We start from the raw sequence: 13,587 nt of genomic DNA on the forward strand, positions 1-13,587 counted from the left end.
TAATGGAGAGTTGTGAATCTAGCATTTCTTCATACACAGAGTAAAAATGCTTGAAACTTTTTTATAGTTGGTGAGACTGGAAGAAATGTCTCTGAAATGAAGACATTTTCTTTGAGAAGATACTTTCTTTTTGAGTGAGTTCTCTCAAACATGAACCCCTATGTCTTGTGTTCCTCAGTGTCTGAGCAGTTGCTTCCTCTCTATGTACTCGTAGCTTTCCTAACCAGAAAAGGAAATACACAAAGCTCTTTGGTTAGCTAGAGTCATGCTGTATGCTTTGGCAACAGTTGAGATGATGGCAAGGTTGTTCATGCTTCCTTTTTGCAAATAAGGTGATGGTGTGAGGGGTGTTTTGAACTGTGGCATTTGAATGTGGGGTGGACAAACAGTTTTCCTGTGTGTTGAGGCATGAAGCGTACAGGATTAAGTAAGTGTGGTAAACTTCTTGGGGTGCTTAAAGAAAGTCTAAATTCATCCCAGAATAATAATTGTCCATTGTCTTCAGAACTCATGAAGTTTGAGTTAAGTAGTGAAAGACATAAATGGCAAACCTCTAGTGGCTGTGTTTGTGGGAGTTGGGGAGGAGAAACTGAGTAGCAGTAGATCAGCCATCTTCTCTTCTTTGTACAGAAGGATCCTGGAAGAACTATCCAAATGGGTGAAGCTTCAAACAGCCAAAGGTAGTTTGAGTTCTTGAAAATACATCTGATTTTTCATGTGTGAGGGAGTAACAGGTCCCATGAGTGGGAAAGTGACATTAAAATACCACATACGTGCTTAAAGCTTTACTGACATAACCATTGCATCTGACTGCCATCAGGAAGCTAAGGAAAGTGCTTTGGTTATTTAATCACCATTTTTGCAGGCAGTTACAGACTGGCTTGTCATAGGTCTGTCACGAAGAGCATCTGTGGTGTTCATCCAACTCTGAAGAGAATAGTTTATATGGCCCTTATGAAGGTTCTTCTTGTGCCCCCTTGTCATGATTTTTGTAACTAAAAATTTTAGACACTTGGTGACTACAGAGTGTTTTTATGGGAATGCTTTAGAATGGGTGGGGTGAAAAATAATCTGTTTTAGTAACAAGTTCTTCACGTTGTGGGAAAACAAGTCTTGTACGAAAGGCTGGACACAGTGTTCAGGGTGTTCATGTGAGGTTCTGCAATGTCAGCAGTGTAGGAGGAGATTTAGCTCTGAGAGGACACAGTTTTTATTCTGCCATTCTGACTCTTTTCTTGGTTCACCTAGCTGTTGGATAAAAAAATACTGAATTCCATGGTGCTTTTCTGTTTTGGAGAGCTATTTTCTAGATTTGGATCCTGAATGGTTTGTTGGTCAAAAGTATGTGCTTATATTACAAATATTAAAAAGAATCCCATTGGACATTGGGCTCCCATTTTATTCTTAGATCAAATGGGCTCACGCAGCGGTATCACCCATGGGATCAGAGTCAGTCAGTCTGGCTGCTGTAATTCCTGTCCTACAGCTTTTTTTATTTACCATGCAGGCATGGAAAGCTGTCGTAATATTATAACCACTGTGTATATTAGTGTAGAATATTAATAAATAAGAACAAAATTCTTGTTTCAAAAAGAATACTCTTATAGTTAAGAGGAAATAAGGACTTTAATTTACATTTCAGCATAGGCTCTGGGCTTCTGTTATTTTCAAGAACACTTTATCGGGTATACTGAAGACGTGAAATTCATATACTATATTTCTGTTGGAAGACTTCATCCAAAACGAATAACCTAAAACCGTTCTGAAGATATCTCTTCAAATGCTTCAATCAGTGCTCATTGCTCTTGATAGAGACTCTGGCCCCAGGAGGAGATTGTACCTCTAAATCTTAGAGTTTAAAATGTTGTATTCGCCAGTGCAGAGAATAACTTACCCTTTCTAAACCTTTTAGAGCTTTTAGTAAGTATGGAAAAAATTATATTAGATGCTAACTTTCCGTACATGGTATATTACTTCCATATGTCAGTGTAGCTTGAATTTTGCAGGCTGCAGCAGTCAAAATTGAGGTTAGCTCTGAAATTTTGATGCCTGTAAACAAATTTTGTCTTTACAAAAACTTATTTGTTCCTAAGGATCATTTTTGCTTTGTTGAGTTGCTTCCAGCTTTGAAACAACATTTATTTCAAAAGCAGTGATATACCACAGTGAAAATTATATGTGTATATATTGACACACATACATACAAATTGAAGCAGCAGTTCTCTTATACATTGGTTTATCGGTGGGCTGGTTGAACTCACTTGTTTTGATTGTGGAGCTGGTGAAGTATCCTTTGGAAATTAGTCAGTTTGTATACCAGATCAACAGAGCTTGTAGATTTTATTAAAACCTTGGGTTTATTTTGGAGTATTTCAAGTTCAGTGGATAAATAAAGAAGTGGAAATAAACAAAACAAACCTTATGCAAATAATAATGGCTTTATTGTTTATTATTTTGGATTATAAAAAAGGATTAGAGGGATTATGCTGCACTTATACAAGGAAAATAATATTTCAGCAACCAAGACAGATTTATTTTAGATCAAAAACAACTTTTAAATCAAAGACAAATAACTGAGAAGGTGGTAAACTTATTTTACAATATAAAATTTAATTTTATTTAAGGTCTAGAATTCCTGTAACCATTGCTTATTACTGATGCTAACAGTTTGTAAGTATCATCTCTAATCTGTAATTGTTTTCTGGTTATGCTTCTCATTTAGATGTCAGTGTGGAAAAATGAAAGCAGTGGAAGCAGATTCCTCAACAGCTGTTTTATCAGTTTGCTTTCACAGCTGTCCAACCTTTGCCATCACCTGCCTTTTTTTCTTGATTTTTAACATTTTTGTCCAAATCTAAAGTAATTATTAGTAGAGTTAACTGTAAGTGTGAAAGCTTTTCACAGATCTAAAATACAAATCAGGGAGAAATAATGCCTCATTGCTATAAACAAAACTGACAATATTTATAAAGTTGCTATATACTTTAGTTTTATTGCAGATAGAACAGTGTATGTGTAAAAATGAATTATTGTAGATTATTGCAGGACACTAATGTTACAAAACTGAAAAGTCAAGGTAGTTAATCCTTGGAAATCATGATTTCCTGTAGTTAATGACATGGCTGTAATTGAAATGTTAAATGTTTGTCTAAAAATTACTTTCTCGTAGAAATGTGAATCTCAAAACTATTCATAATTATTGTGATGATCTAAAACTAAAGAACAAATAAAACGATTCTAGGCTGACTATTCATTGTTTGTAATCTACCTATCTGTGTGGATGTCTGATTTAAAACTGCTTCTTATATTAAAATACATTTTCTAGGGAATATTATGAGATTAGGCCAAAATACCCTTATGTTCAAAGTGAATCCAAACTCTGATGATAGCTTTGGACATGTTCCGAAGTCTTTTTTTCTTCAAAATGGTGTTCTTTTTCTTCAACTGGTAGGTGTTGTTTTGCTCACTTCATGAGCAATAATCTTTTCTTCTAAAACATTGGCCTGAAGAAAAACAGTCCTGGGCACTGTTTGTAGTCAATTTTCCTTTGAATAGCAAATTTGATACAGTAGCCTGGCACTTAAGGTAAACTTTATAAAATACAAGTTACTCTAATTGACATAGGTAAACAACATTTTACCTATATCTGTTTGTTACACACTGCAATCAATTTCCCCATTTGCAGTTGCTTATGGAGGTGGTGTTGTATAAATTTGTTGTTGTATAAATTCAGTCAACTGCAATGTAGGCTTTGCAAAATCTTTAAATTTGCCAGAATTAAGGAGAATTAAGACTGGTTTCCAATAGAGAATACGAAGGTGGATTAGCTGTTCCTCTTACTCTGACAAGGGATTTCTGGTTTTAATCTTTTTTTTTTTTGTAATCTAAATGGAAAAATGAACATAAAAATCTGTCTTGTAGTGTTTCTACTAGTTCTCGGACTATGTCTCTGCTGTCACAGCTGGAGAAGATCAATTTGGGCTCTGTATTAGGAGAAGCAGACAATGCCAGATATGTTACCTCAAAGATCCTTCATCTGGTTCAGAGTCAAGGTAAGTATCCAAGTTTTGTGGTTTCAGTACTTTTCCTTTTGAGCCTTTCTTCTTGTATTTCTTTGTTGCGGGACTTTCGATTTCCGTTTCTGTTTGGTAAACTTCGTTATCCTGTTTTTGTCACTGATAGTTCGAAGTGCCCGTTTAAGGACATGTTTAAATGCCATCTGGTAAAGTATTGGTTACAAATTGTTCTCAAACAGCTATAATTTAAATAATAATTCATACGTATGAGAAGTAGAATTGTCTGGAAGAGAGATTTCTTACATTTTCTTTTGTTTACAGTTGGTGTATTTTTTTTTTTTTGTTTTTCCTTAGGGCATGACAAGATTATTGAATAACTGAAAGAAAAAATCAGTTTTAAAATTACTTAAGTCTTTTACTTATTTCAGTTTTATATACATATATGCAGTTTTCAGTAGGCATTGTTATTTGCAAAGTGCAGGTTTCTGATCAATCTGTATATGATTTCCCCCCACACACTTCAAGCTAGTATACTAAAAGAAAAATGGTCTTTTTCTCACTGGCAGAAAAAACCAGGAAGGAGATGACTTCTAAGGGCTCCACTGGAATAGAAGTTATGCTGTCAACTCTAGAGGTAAATCCTTTTAATCTATGTGGTTATGGGTACATAGGAAGTTTTCATTTTACCACTGGTTTTCATATTATTAAATATGTTGTTTAGATAGTCTTCAAAATGGGATTGTAATGATTAGATACAGTCTTTAAGTACTCTCTCTTATGTATAAATCCTGTAAGAAATAATATAAATATTCTAAGAAATTATTTGTCAACTATCAGTACTAATTAATACTCCATACTACGAACCAGATTTTAATTGGTTTTGTCATTAATTCAGGCTGCATAGTGGGATGGTTAGCTGGGTGGTTACATTATAAGTTGATTTAGTGGTGGCAATTTCTTTAAGTATCTAAACCACTGTATTACACTTCTATGTTAAGCAAAGAAATCTCTGTGTTTTTATTGCAGAATACAAAAGATCCTCAAACTATTCTAAATATACTGAATATTCTCATAGAGGTAATTTCAGTTGGTAAGTTTTCATTAAGTAATAATTTGTGATTATATTGCTGTATTCTGTAGACTTTGGGTTTTAAGTTTTTGTGTTTGTTTTTTGGTTGGTTTTGTTGTCTTCTGATTTTTATTTTTTTTCCCCTGATATTTGCTAAAGCTGATTTGTATGCAGAATAAAAAGTGCATAAAAACTGAAGTCACCTTTCAAACAAGCAGACAAATAATTTATGTTGCTGTAAGCCTAAATCCAGCATGTTCTTGCACAGTGTACTCACATATGAAGAAAATATTGCTGTTTTAAAGACTTCCTTTATGATAACTTTGACTTAGATACTTAATTGTTCTTTGGCTTCAGAAATATCAGCTAAATTTTAATTCCTAGGTGGTGGTCGGAGGGCAAACATCTTGGTCACTAAAGGAGGGACGCAGATCTTATTGCAGCTGCTTCTGACTGCCAGCAAAGACTCTCCACCAAATGAAGAATTAATGGTGCTTCTTCATACCCTTCTTGCAAAAATTGGTCCGAAAGGTGATAATAATACATTTATATAATATGGCTTAATACTTTACAGTTTTAGTATTGACACTTCAGAAAATTTTCTTTCTATTATGGTATAAGCATCACCTACTCAGAATTAGTAGAGGAGAGCAATAGGAGTAAAGAGGGGAGGAAAGAGTGGTGAAAAATAGTTACCCAGCCTTGGCATTATCAGTAGAAGGAATTCACAGTTCATTTAGCTTTCATTTCTTTATAATCAAAATTAATGTGATTGATCTTGTGTTTCTTTGATGTCAGACAAAAAGATTGGCATGAAAGCAAGAATTAATGGTGCCCTAAACATATCATTGAATTTAGTGAAGCAGAATTTGCAGAACCACAGACTAATATTGCCATGTCTTCAAGTATTAAGAGTTTACTCAACCAGCTGTAAGTATTGCAGATAATTATTTTCTTTCCCACATGATATAAAATTTTTTATCTAGATATGGTTAAAATATTGGATCTAAATATTTGTTTAATGTTAGATGTTTTAATATTTTTTTTATCTGAGAATTTGCATTTTTTATCATCAAATTGCTTAAATTCTAGTAAAAGCTGTGAAGCATGTTTGTACATCTTTTTGTTCAGTTTATGTGTGTATATATAGTTTATATAGTTGGCAGGGTTAACAGTGGTATTGGATGTGTGGAATTGAGTCATCTAATTTGCATAAATGGTGATGCTTTAAGATCTAAACTAGAAATGCTAACATTGTGCTTGCAAAAACACTTCAAATTAAATAATTGTTCTCTTTATTATACATGCTCATGGTTGTTTTGCTTTTCATTATTTCATTCTTGATTGCTGAATTGAAATAGGAATTACTGCTAAATTAAAACAGGAAATACTTTACTTCTTTATTTAATGTTTCCTTTATTCCTTGTGTTGAAGTGCCCTACTAGTGGGCTGATATTCTTCCACAAGAACCTAATTCATTGTCTGGGCAGGCAGTAGGAAGTTGATGAAAATGTGTGGTTCTTGCTGTATCTCTACCGTCAGATTCTCGTAAGTTTTTCTTTGAGTTCCAAATGGCTGTTAAACCTCTTAAAAATTGTGAGAAATTGAAAACATAACCGCATTCCTCCAAGAGATTTGATTTGATGATCTGTAAGTTATGTTTTCAGGACATTCATATAAGCACCTATAATTCATAAAGTCCAAATACTTTCAAAACGTGAAAGACTTAATTCTGTTGGGCTGTCAGATAGTGAGCTAATATGGCTCAAAATTTAAGAGTTTAAGACTGATAGTTACATAGCTTAACTGAAAATTTACTTCATCCTGAAAACAGGAGATTGAACTGAGTCTCTAATTTAGATTCTGCTTAGATCAGTTGTATGTTTCTGTGTTTCCCACTCATTCTAAACAGAAAAAAGCAGGCATTTATTACATTCTGATGTATATTTTGTTTAAATTTTGTTTAAAATTTTGTGTGCAGATACTACCAGAATAGAGTTCTAACTTTTCTTAGGTATCAGTGGTGTGATGCTGTTTATGGTGAAGAAATTCCTACTTGTGTTCAAGTAGTAAATTCTACAGTAAAACAACATTTGTGTTATGTTGAAGTCAATTTTTAGTTGCTCTCTCTCTGTTTCATTAGGAGTGCATATTCCTGATTTCAGTTGGGAACTGAATTTCTGTGCCTGTTTCAGCAGTTTGTATTTTCAGTGAGCATTTGGCTTCAGCCATACGAACATCCAGTGTCCATTTCTTGAGCATAGGTTTTGGTTGGTTCATTGGTTTGGTTTTTTTTTTTCCTGTTAACATATATGCATAACATGCAGCTCAGGAAGTCTTGTATATATTGCCATTTCTAAATTTTACAGCAAACAATTGGCTTTCAAATCCGGGTGGACATAGCTGTCTATCACTGTACAGAAGGTTCATAGCAAGTCATAAAACTCAAGACTTGAAATTGAAGAAACCCCGCTGTCTTGATAAACTGTGAGATATTTTGGAAGAAAATTCTTTTTATGATATATCTTAAAGCAGAAGTGTGAGCTGAAATATGTACATAATTTTATGTGTAAAGTAATAATTTTTTTCTTCCTTTCCAAGTTTTATCAGGATTGGATTGTCACACTAATTATGTTCAGAGTAGTGTCTGCTTGTCATGATATGTCTTCAAGCACAAACATGTCTAACATTTTTGTGCTTCAGAATTAACTCACATGTATTTTAGTTTAAGTAGGTGGATTTTTCCTTTTGCCTTTCTTATACTGTCTTAAAATGGATTGTTTTTAACTCTTCCAGCTGTAAATGCAGTGTCCTTGGGAAAAAATGGAGTTGTAGAACTGATGTTTAAAATCATTGGCCCTTTTAGTAAAAAGAACACTAGCCTTATGAAGTAAGTAAGGTCTCTTTAATATAATATATAGAAAAATATTAGATATGTTTCAAAACTTGTAAATGAAAAATAATAATAGAGAAATCAAATTTCATGTGTGTTTGAAAGTTAAAGGGAGTTTAGAGGGAGAACTACAAATCTAATAGTTTAACTTTACCTGGTAGAGTAACACAAAGTATTTTAATTTCTAGTTACAGTACTGGTAAAATAATATAAATGTTACTTTTTGTCCATAATGTTCCTGCATGGAAATCATATAATAGTATTACCCAGATCAGGACAAACGGGTCAAGACAGTCCCATCATTTTTCAATTTGTTGAATTGGCTGCCCCATTTCCTTTGTGTTTTTAGAGTGACGCTATTTTATTTTGTCATAGAATTTTCCTTTTATTTTACTTCAAAGCAATTCTAGACTCTCAGAGCAAAACCATAAAACAGAATAGGAATATCTACAGTATCTGTCAGTTGGCTATTGTGTTTAAAAAAAAAAACCAAAACTGAAAAATCATTTTGTAACTTAATGTGGTGATTTGAATTTCCCCTGCCCCCTCCCCCATTTTGGTGGTTTTTTTTTTTTTTTTTGTTGGGTTGGTTTATTTTTTTAAGAATTTAAGGTAAAAATAAATAAGTGGATAGCCCTTTCTTTATATACTACAACGTTTTTGAATTACGTAATTGGAATTTTTCATCTTGTTAGCAAAATAATACTCTTACATGGTTCATGTTCTAACTTCAGTACAAATAAAACTTAGTGCTATGTTACCTGAATCTGGTATTTGTGATCACTGGAGTGTCTTTTTTAAAAAAATGCCCTGTGCCTTTAAGCTCCAGCTAAAATTAGGCATATGAACTTATTATTCCATGATGTGAGTAATCATGATATCCTTGTTTACAGGCTTCACACATCTGATTTCAGACTATCTATGCAAAGGGGGTAAAAATAAGTATATATGTTTTTGAGTTGTACAACTTGATTTAATTGAGGCAGGATCTTTGTGCACAAGAAAAATCTTATACTGACAATCTTGTATTGTAATACAGACTGATGAGCATTAATCTTTAATATATTCACGCAGTGCCAGTTTTCACCTATGGTTTTCTAAAATAATGTCCTTTGCTGTGTGGAAGTACTTGTTCTGCTGCTGTGTAAAGACATGATTTTCAGAAGTATCTCATCTACTGAGTATTGTTCATAAACATTACATTGTCATGGTATTTTTTTGCAAGGGCTCAAAGCTTGTACAGCCATTGCATTGATATTTTGAAATTTCACCACTGAAATTCAGTAATAGCAGAAATGCATGATATTTTATTTTAAATATTTTAAATATTTTAAAATCAAGTTTTAAGAGCAAAGTCTGTGATACAGTCAACCCGGAAAACATGAGGATAGGTGCTAAATAAATATATTAGAAGTAAATATTTTGTATAGCTTTACAGTGTTGCTGATTAAGCTTACTGGTTGGTTGCTGTTTTGACTTTTCTTTTTATGTTGAAGGGTTGCTTTAGACACACTTGCTGCATTGCTGAAATCAAGTAAGTGAATACAAGAAACTGTCTAGTTGAGATACATATGTGTGTGTATTTATATATGTATATGCAGAGCAAAACTAATATTAAATCTGTGGCCAAAAGAAAATCAAGGCTATGAAATTTAGAAATAAGGCTACAATTTTATCTGCAGTCCCTGGTGCTCTATAATTTGTGTGTTATATACACATATGTTTAAAAATCAGTTACTGTTTCTTCAGTTATGCAGCAGAAAGCCAGTGCTGATTCTGCAAAACTGATCTGGATATAGGGTGGAGAAATAGCCTTTTACAGTCACTGACCTCTTCAGTGCTCTTCATTAATAGTTATCTATAGCTTAACTCCTGTGCATCATCTTTGTCTGTCTGAAAATATCTGTTGGATGGCAGGGGAAAATACAGGGTTTCTTCAGGTACCTTTCTGAGTACTTAGGTCTTGGGTCCTAATGACAAGTCTGTCAGTGATGCTCATGAAGTAGAACTAAGGGTAACAGAGCAACAGTCTTTTCCCAGACATTACCTGTCTCAGCTGGCAGCAAGGGATCCTGACAAATGTGATCTCAGCAGATTTTGTACCAGCATTGTAACTGTCAGGGATTAAAATATCTTTCTCGCCAAACAGTTGTATAAGAGCTACAGCATTCCTAATTTTAGTGGATAAGAACTGATGTGTGATCAGATTTGCAGAAAGCCATTTCAGACAAATGACAGTAAAATTCTGTACTGATTATTACAGAGTGCTGAGTTTTCTCATGTTTGGTCAGTGTGATACCTTGGTTTTACAGATTTATGTATTTACTAATTTTGGACTGTCTCCTTGGGAAATTTAGGGAAAGAAATACGTCCTAATTATTGTCAGTATTCTGTTCTGTGAATTGGCAGTTAAATTTTAATGTTAAGGAAAGAAAATAAATTTATTGTGAGGTTTTACTCAGTCCTGAGGGATTTTGACATTGCAACTTCCTGCACTTTATATAAGTAAATCTTTTCATCAAACCACTAACCTCTGGTGTGAGAGAACCAGTTGTCATACTGGTTACGCAGTATTTTGGGTAGAGGTATTTTGATTTTATCAAATATGAATGATAGTTGCTGTAAAACTGTTTGAATTATAAGTGGTAAGACATTTGTTTCAAATCTTGTATCTACTCTGTCTGTGTGGACAGGTATGTTAAGAAAATATGTTATTCTGAGGAATGTAGGGTAGACTATTCACCTCATTTATTCAGTAATTGCTATTTAGGTAGATGTAAAACTGCTAAACATGGCTAATACTACTTTAAATTAAACAATTCAGTTACTTGGGTAAAAATAATAATTTTGATTTGAATTTTGATTTTATTTGAAAGTAATATTGAAGTCATTAAGCAATTTCTAATTTTCTTTCCTAACTTTTTTTCTTTTTAATAAAGAAACAAATGCCAGGAGAGCAGTAGACAGAGGATATGTGCAGGTGCTTTTAACGATTTATGTTGATTGGCACCGTCATGATAGTCGACACAGATATATGCTGATACGTAAAGGTGTTTTACAGTGCATTAAAAGTGTTACAAACATCAAATTGGGAAGAAAAGCATTCATTGATGCCAATGGGATGAAAATTCTTTATAACACTTCACAAGTAAGTTCATCTCGGTTGGATTTTTATGGTGTTGTTTTTGCCTCCTTGACTTAAGAAACAGATCCTTACCTCACATGTGTCATAGTTCTTTTATTGTATTAATGGTCATAGCTGATTATGGGGTAAAGGATTATTTTCTGTACTTGACTAAAGTGGAATGAAAGAGTAGAGAATTAGATTAATATTTGCTATTATTTGGCTGTGACTGTCTCTGAGAGGGGCTGTCAATCTCAATTTTTAAAAAGTCTTAAGTTTGAAGTTAAGATTTTAAAAGTATGAATTTGAGCTGATTGAAATTTTTTTGGCCTTCAAAGAAGACATTAGTAAAAATTATTGTAAACAAAATGCCGTAAGTGAATTCTAGATATCTGTAAAACAAATGTAGTTTCACTATTAGTTTGAGAGATTCTTTTCTCTTTTCTTCATTATTTTCCTGTTAATAGGAGTGCCTTGCAGTAAGAACTCTTGATCCCCTTGTGAACACATCCAGCCTAATAATGAGAAAATGTTTTCCTAAAAATCGTCTTCCATTACCAACTATTAAAAGTGCTTTCCGTTTCCAACTCCCAGTTATTCCTGCCAGTGGTCCTGTGGCTCAGCTGTACAATTTGCCTCCTGATGGTATGGTAATTTTGTAATGTTTTGTCTTTGAGTATGTCTAACATTGCTTTATGTAAGGTGGAATCAATCACAGTTATTGGTGTTTTCCACTAAAACTTGGACTCTGAGACTCTTCTCAGACAGCAAGGGGTCTGTGGCTGTTAGTCTGGAGTGCCAATTTCTAATGTTAAGTTTTAACAGATGAAAATTTTGTCCACACATGTGTAGTTGTGTTTCTGAGAGACAAAAATGAAAACAGGAACAAAAATGCAATTTTCATCAAACTCTGAAGTGTAGGTTGTAAATACTAGCCTCAGACTTAAATAGGCTCTCTTTTTAACTTTCTTATCTTACACGTTCTCCCATGTGGTCTGTAATGTAGTGTACATTCCAATTTTAAGGCATGTTGATTTCTTTCTAAGGCATCCTTGATTTCTTTCTGTTAATCTGATAAATTGGATGTGGTGAGTTTTGATTAACGTGCTGTTTTGAAGCATTATTTTTTCGGTCATTTTGGTTATTCCTTCATTTGTATGATGAAGAAGGTAGAGCTGCTTTCTTGGATGGTTGCAGTCTCTTAGGCAACTCTTGTCTGCAAAACATTTCTATGCTGCTTTGTATGGAATAGATTCATCCATTTTTTTGGGCACCTTTCAGTATTTTTGGATAATTAATGTTTAATGCATTTTCAGATATGGTGAAACAGCTTGGTATCTGGGTAAGCAACTGATGAAGTTGCTGTCAGAAAGTTACTCTAAAATAAAGAGGCAAAGTCAGACTTCTGATATTTTCTTATTCACAATATCTCCTGAAACAAATGTAGGTAAGTCTGAAAGAAGACAACTTTCTGACTGAGTCTGCCTCAATTCAAATGGGTCAGACTCAAATTACAGGAATTTAGGGTATATTTTGTCTTCAAAGTAGAAAATGGATATAGAAGTTTGTTCCAAAACTGAATGGAAATTAAGCCTCTACTTAGTACAGTATTTTTTTATATTCTGTAGTATCTATTTTGAAGTAGACTACTGATAGTTTGGGGTTTTTTTGATACGTTTGTTATCTATCAAAAAAAGAAATGAAAAACCTAAGGAAATGGGATATGTAGGATTTTGTTTTTAGGGAAAACTCATGTACCAGAAGACGTGTAGTATGTTGGGATGGGTACTGCTCGGAGTTTATTAAAAGTATAATACTATATAATCAGCATTGTAAAAACAATATGTGTAATCATTGTGAATACACTAGAAAATCAGTATAATTTGTGAACATTCAAGTGAGCCTTTTACTGACAACCAGCAAATTTCCTGCATGAGAAACAGTCTCAGAAAACATAAAAAACCCCAGCATTCAAACTGCATGGGCTTTCTAGAAAAAGATAAAATCTGCCACTAGTAAGCAGAATATCTGCCAGAACAACCAGTTAATGCCCACTTTCACATATTGGGTTGTTCAATTTTCATCAGTCATGTAAACAGTGAGTTTGCTTCTTGTTTTTTTTTTCTTTTTTGTTAAAGAAAGAGGAAATCCTGGGTCCTTCAATGTACTTGGTCTCTAACTCAAGTAGAAATTATTAATTAGTGTGCAAATAGTTTCACATGTATAAAAAAATAACATCTGGCTGTATGTTTTGGAGGTAAAATTTGGTTCCCAACAGGTTACACTAAGCAGCTGTAGTGAGGACTCTCCTTGAGTGTTTTCGTTAGTAGGGCCCATTTAAGCAAGAAAAAAAAAGGTGAAGAGGGTGCTTTGTCCCACTGTTCCCTGATACTAGGTCAATACCAGCTAGTATGGTTAAAAGCTGAGAAGACATCAATTATTTTTGGATGTGGTCATTATTACTACCTTTGGGAAAAGATGTGAG

General features: G+C 33.6%; 1 protein-coding gene across 5 annotated transcripts in view; it reads left to right on the forward strand.

Moving 5' to 3' along the window:
• AGTPBP1 (ATP/GTP binding carboxypeptidase 1) overlaps nt 1-13,587 on the forward strand; it is a 66,958-nt gene that overhangs the window by 13,663 nt on the left and 39,708 nt on the right. For 2 of the 5 annotated variants that reach the window (XM_057428736.1, XM_057428734.1), the window contains exons 2-10: nt 3,934-4,052; nt 4,583-4,650; nt 5,043-5,106; nt 5,470-5,616; nt 5,884-6,015; nt 7,882-7,975; nt 9,475-9,512; nt 10,918-11,126; nt 11,570-11,747. In XM_057428736.1, the coding sequence (XP_057284719.1) occupies nt 3,944-4,052; nt 4,583-4,650; nt 5,043-5,106; nt 5,470-5,616; nt 5,884-6,015; nt 7,882-7,975; nt 9,475-9,512; nt 10,918-11,126; nt 11,570-11,747 (1,039 nt within the window). In that variant the 5' untranslated portion in view covers nt 3,934-3,943. Of the gene's footprint in view, nt 1-627; nt 681-3,921; nt 4,053-4,580; nt 4,651-5,042; nt 5,107-5,469; nt 5,617-5,883; nt 6,016-7,881; nt 7,976-9,474; nt 9,513-10,917; nt 11,127-11,569; nt 11,748-13,587 lie in introns of those variants that run through there. The other 3 variants (XM_057428735.1, XM_057428733.1, XM_057428738.1) reach the window with 3 other exon arrangements.

The sequence above is a fragment of the Pezoporus wallicus genome, unplaced genomic scaffold, assembly GCF_028554395.1.
Source record: "Pezoporus wallicus isolate ANWC-B61680 ecotype Strahan unplaced genomic scaffold, APGP_CSIRO_Pwel_v1 contig_708, whole genome shotgun sequence".
NCBI lineage: Eukaryota > Metazoa > Chordata > Aves > Psittaciformes > Psittacidae > Pezoporus > Pezoporus wallicus.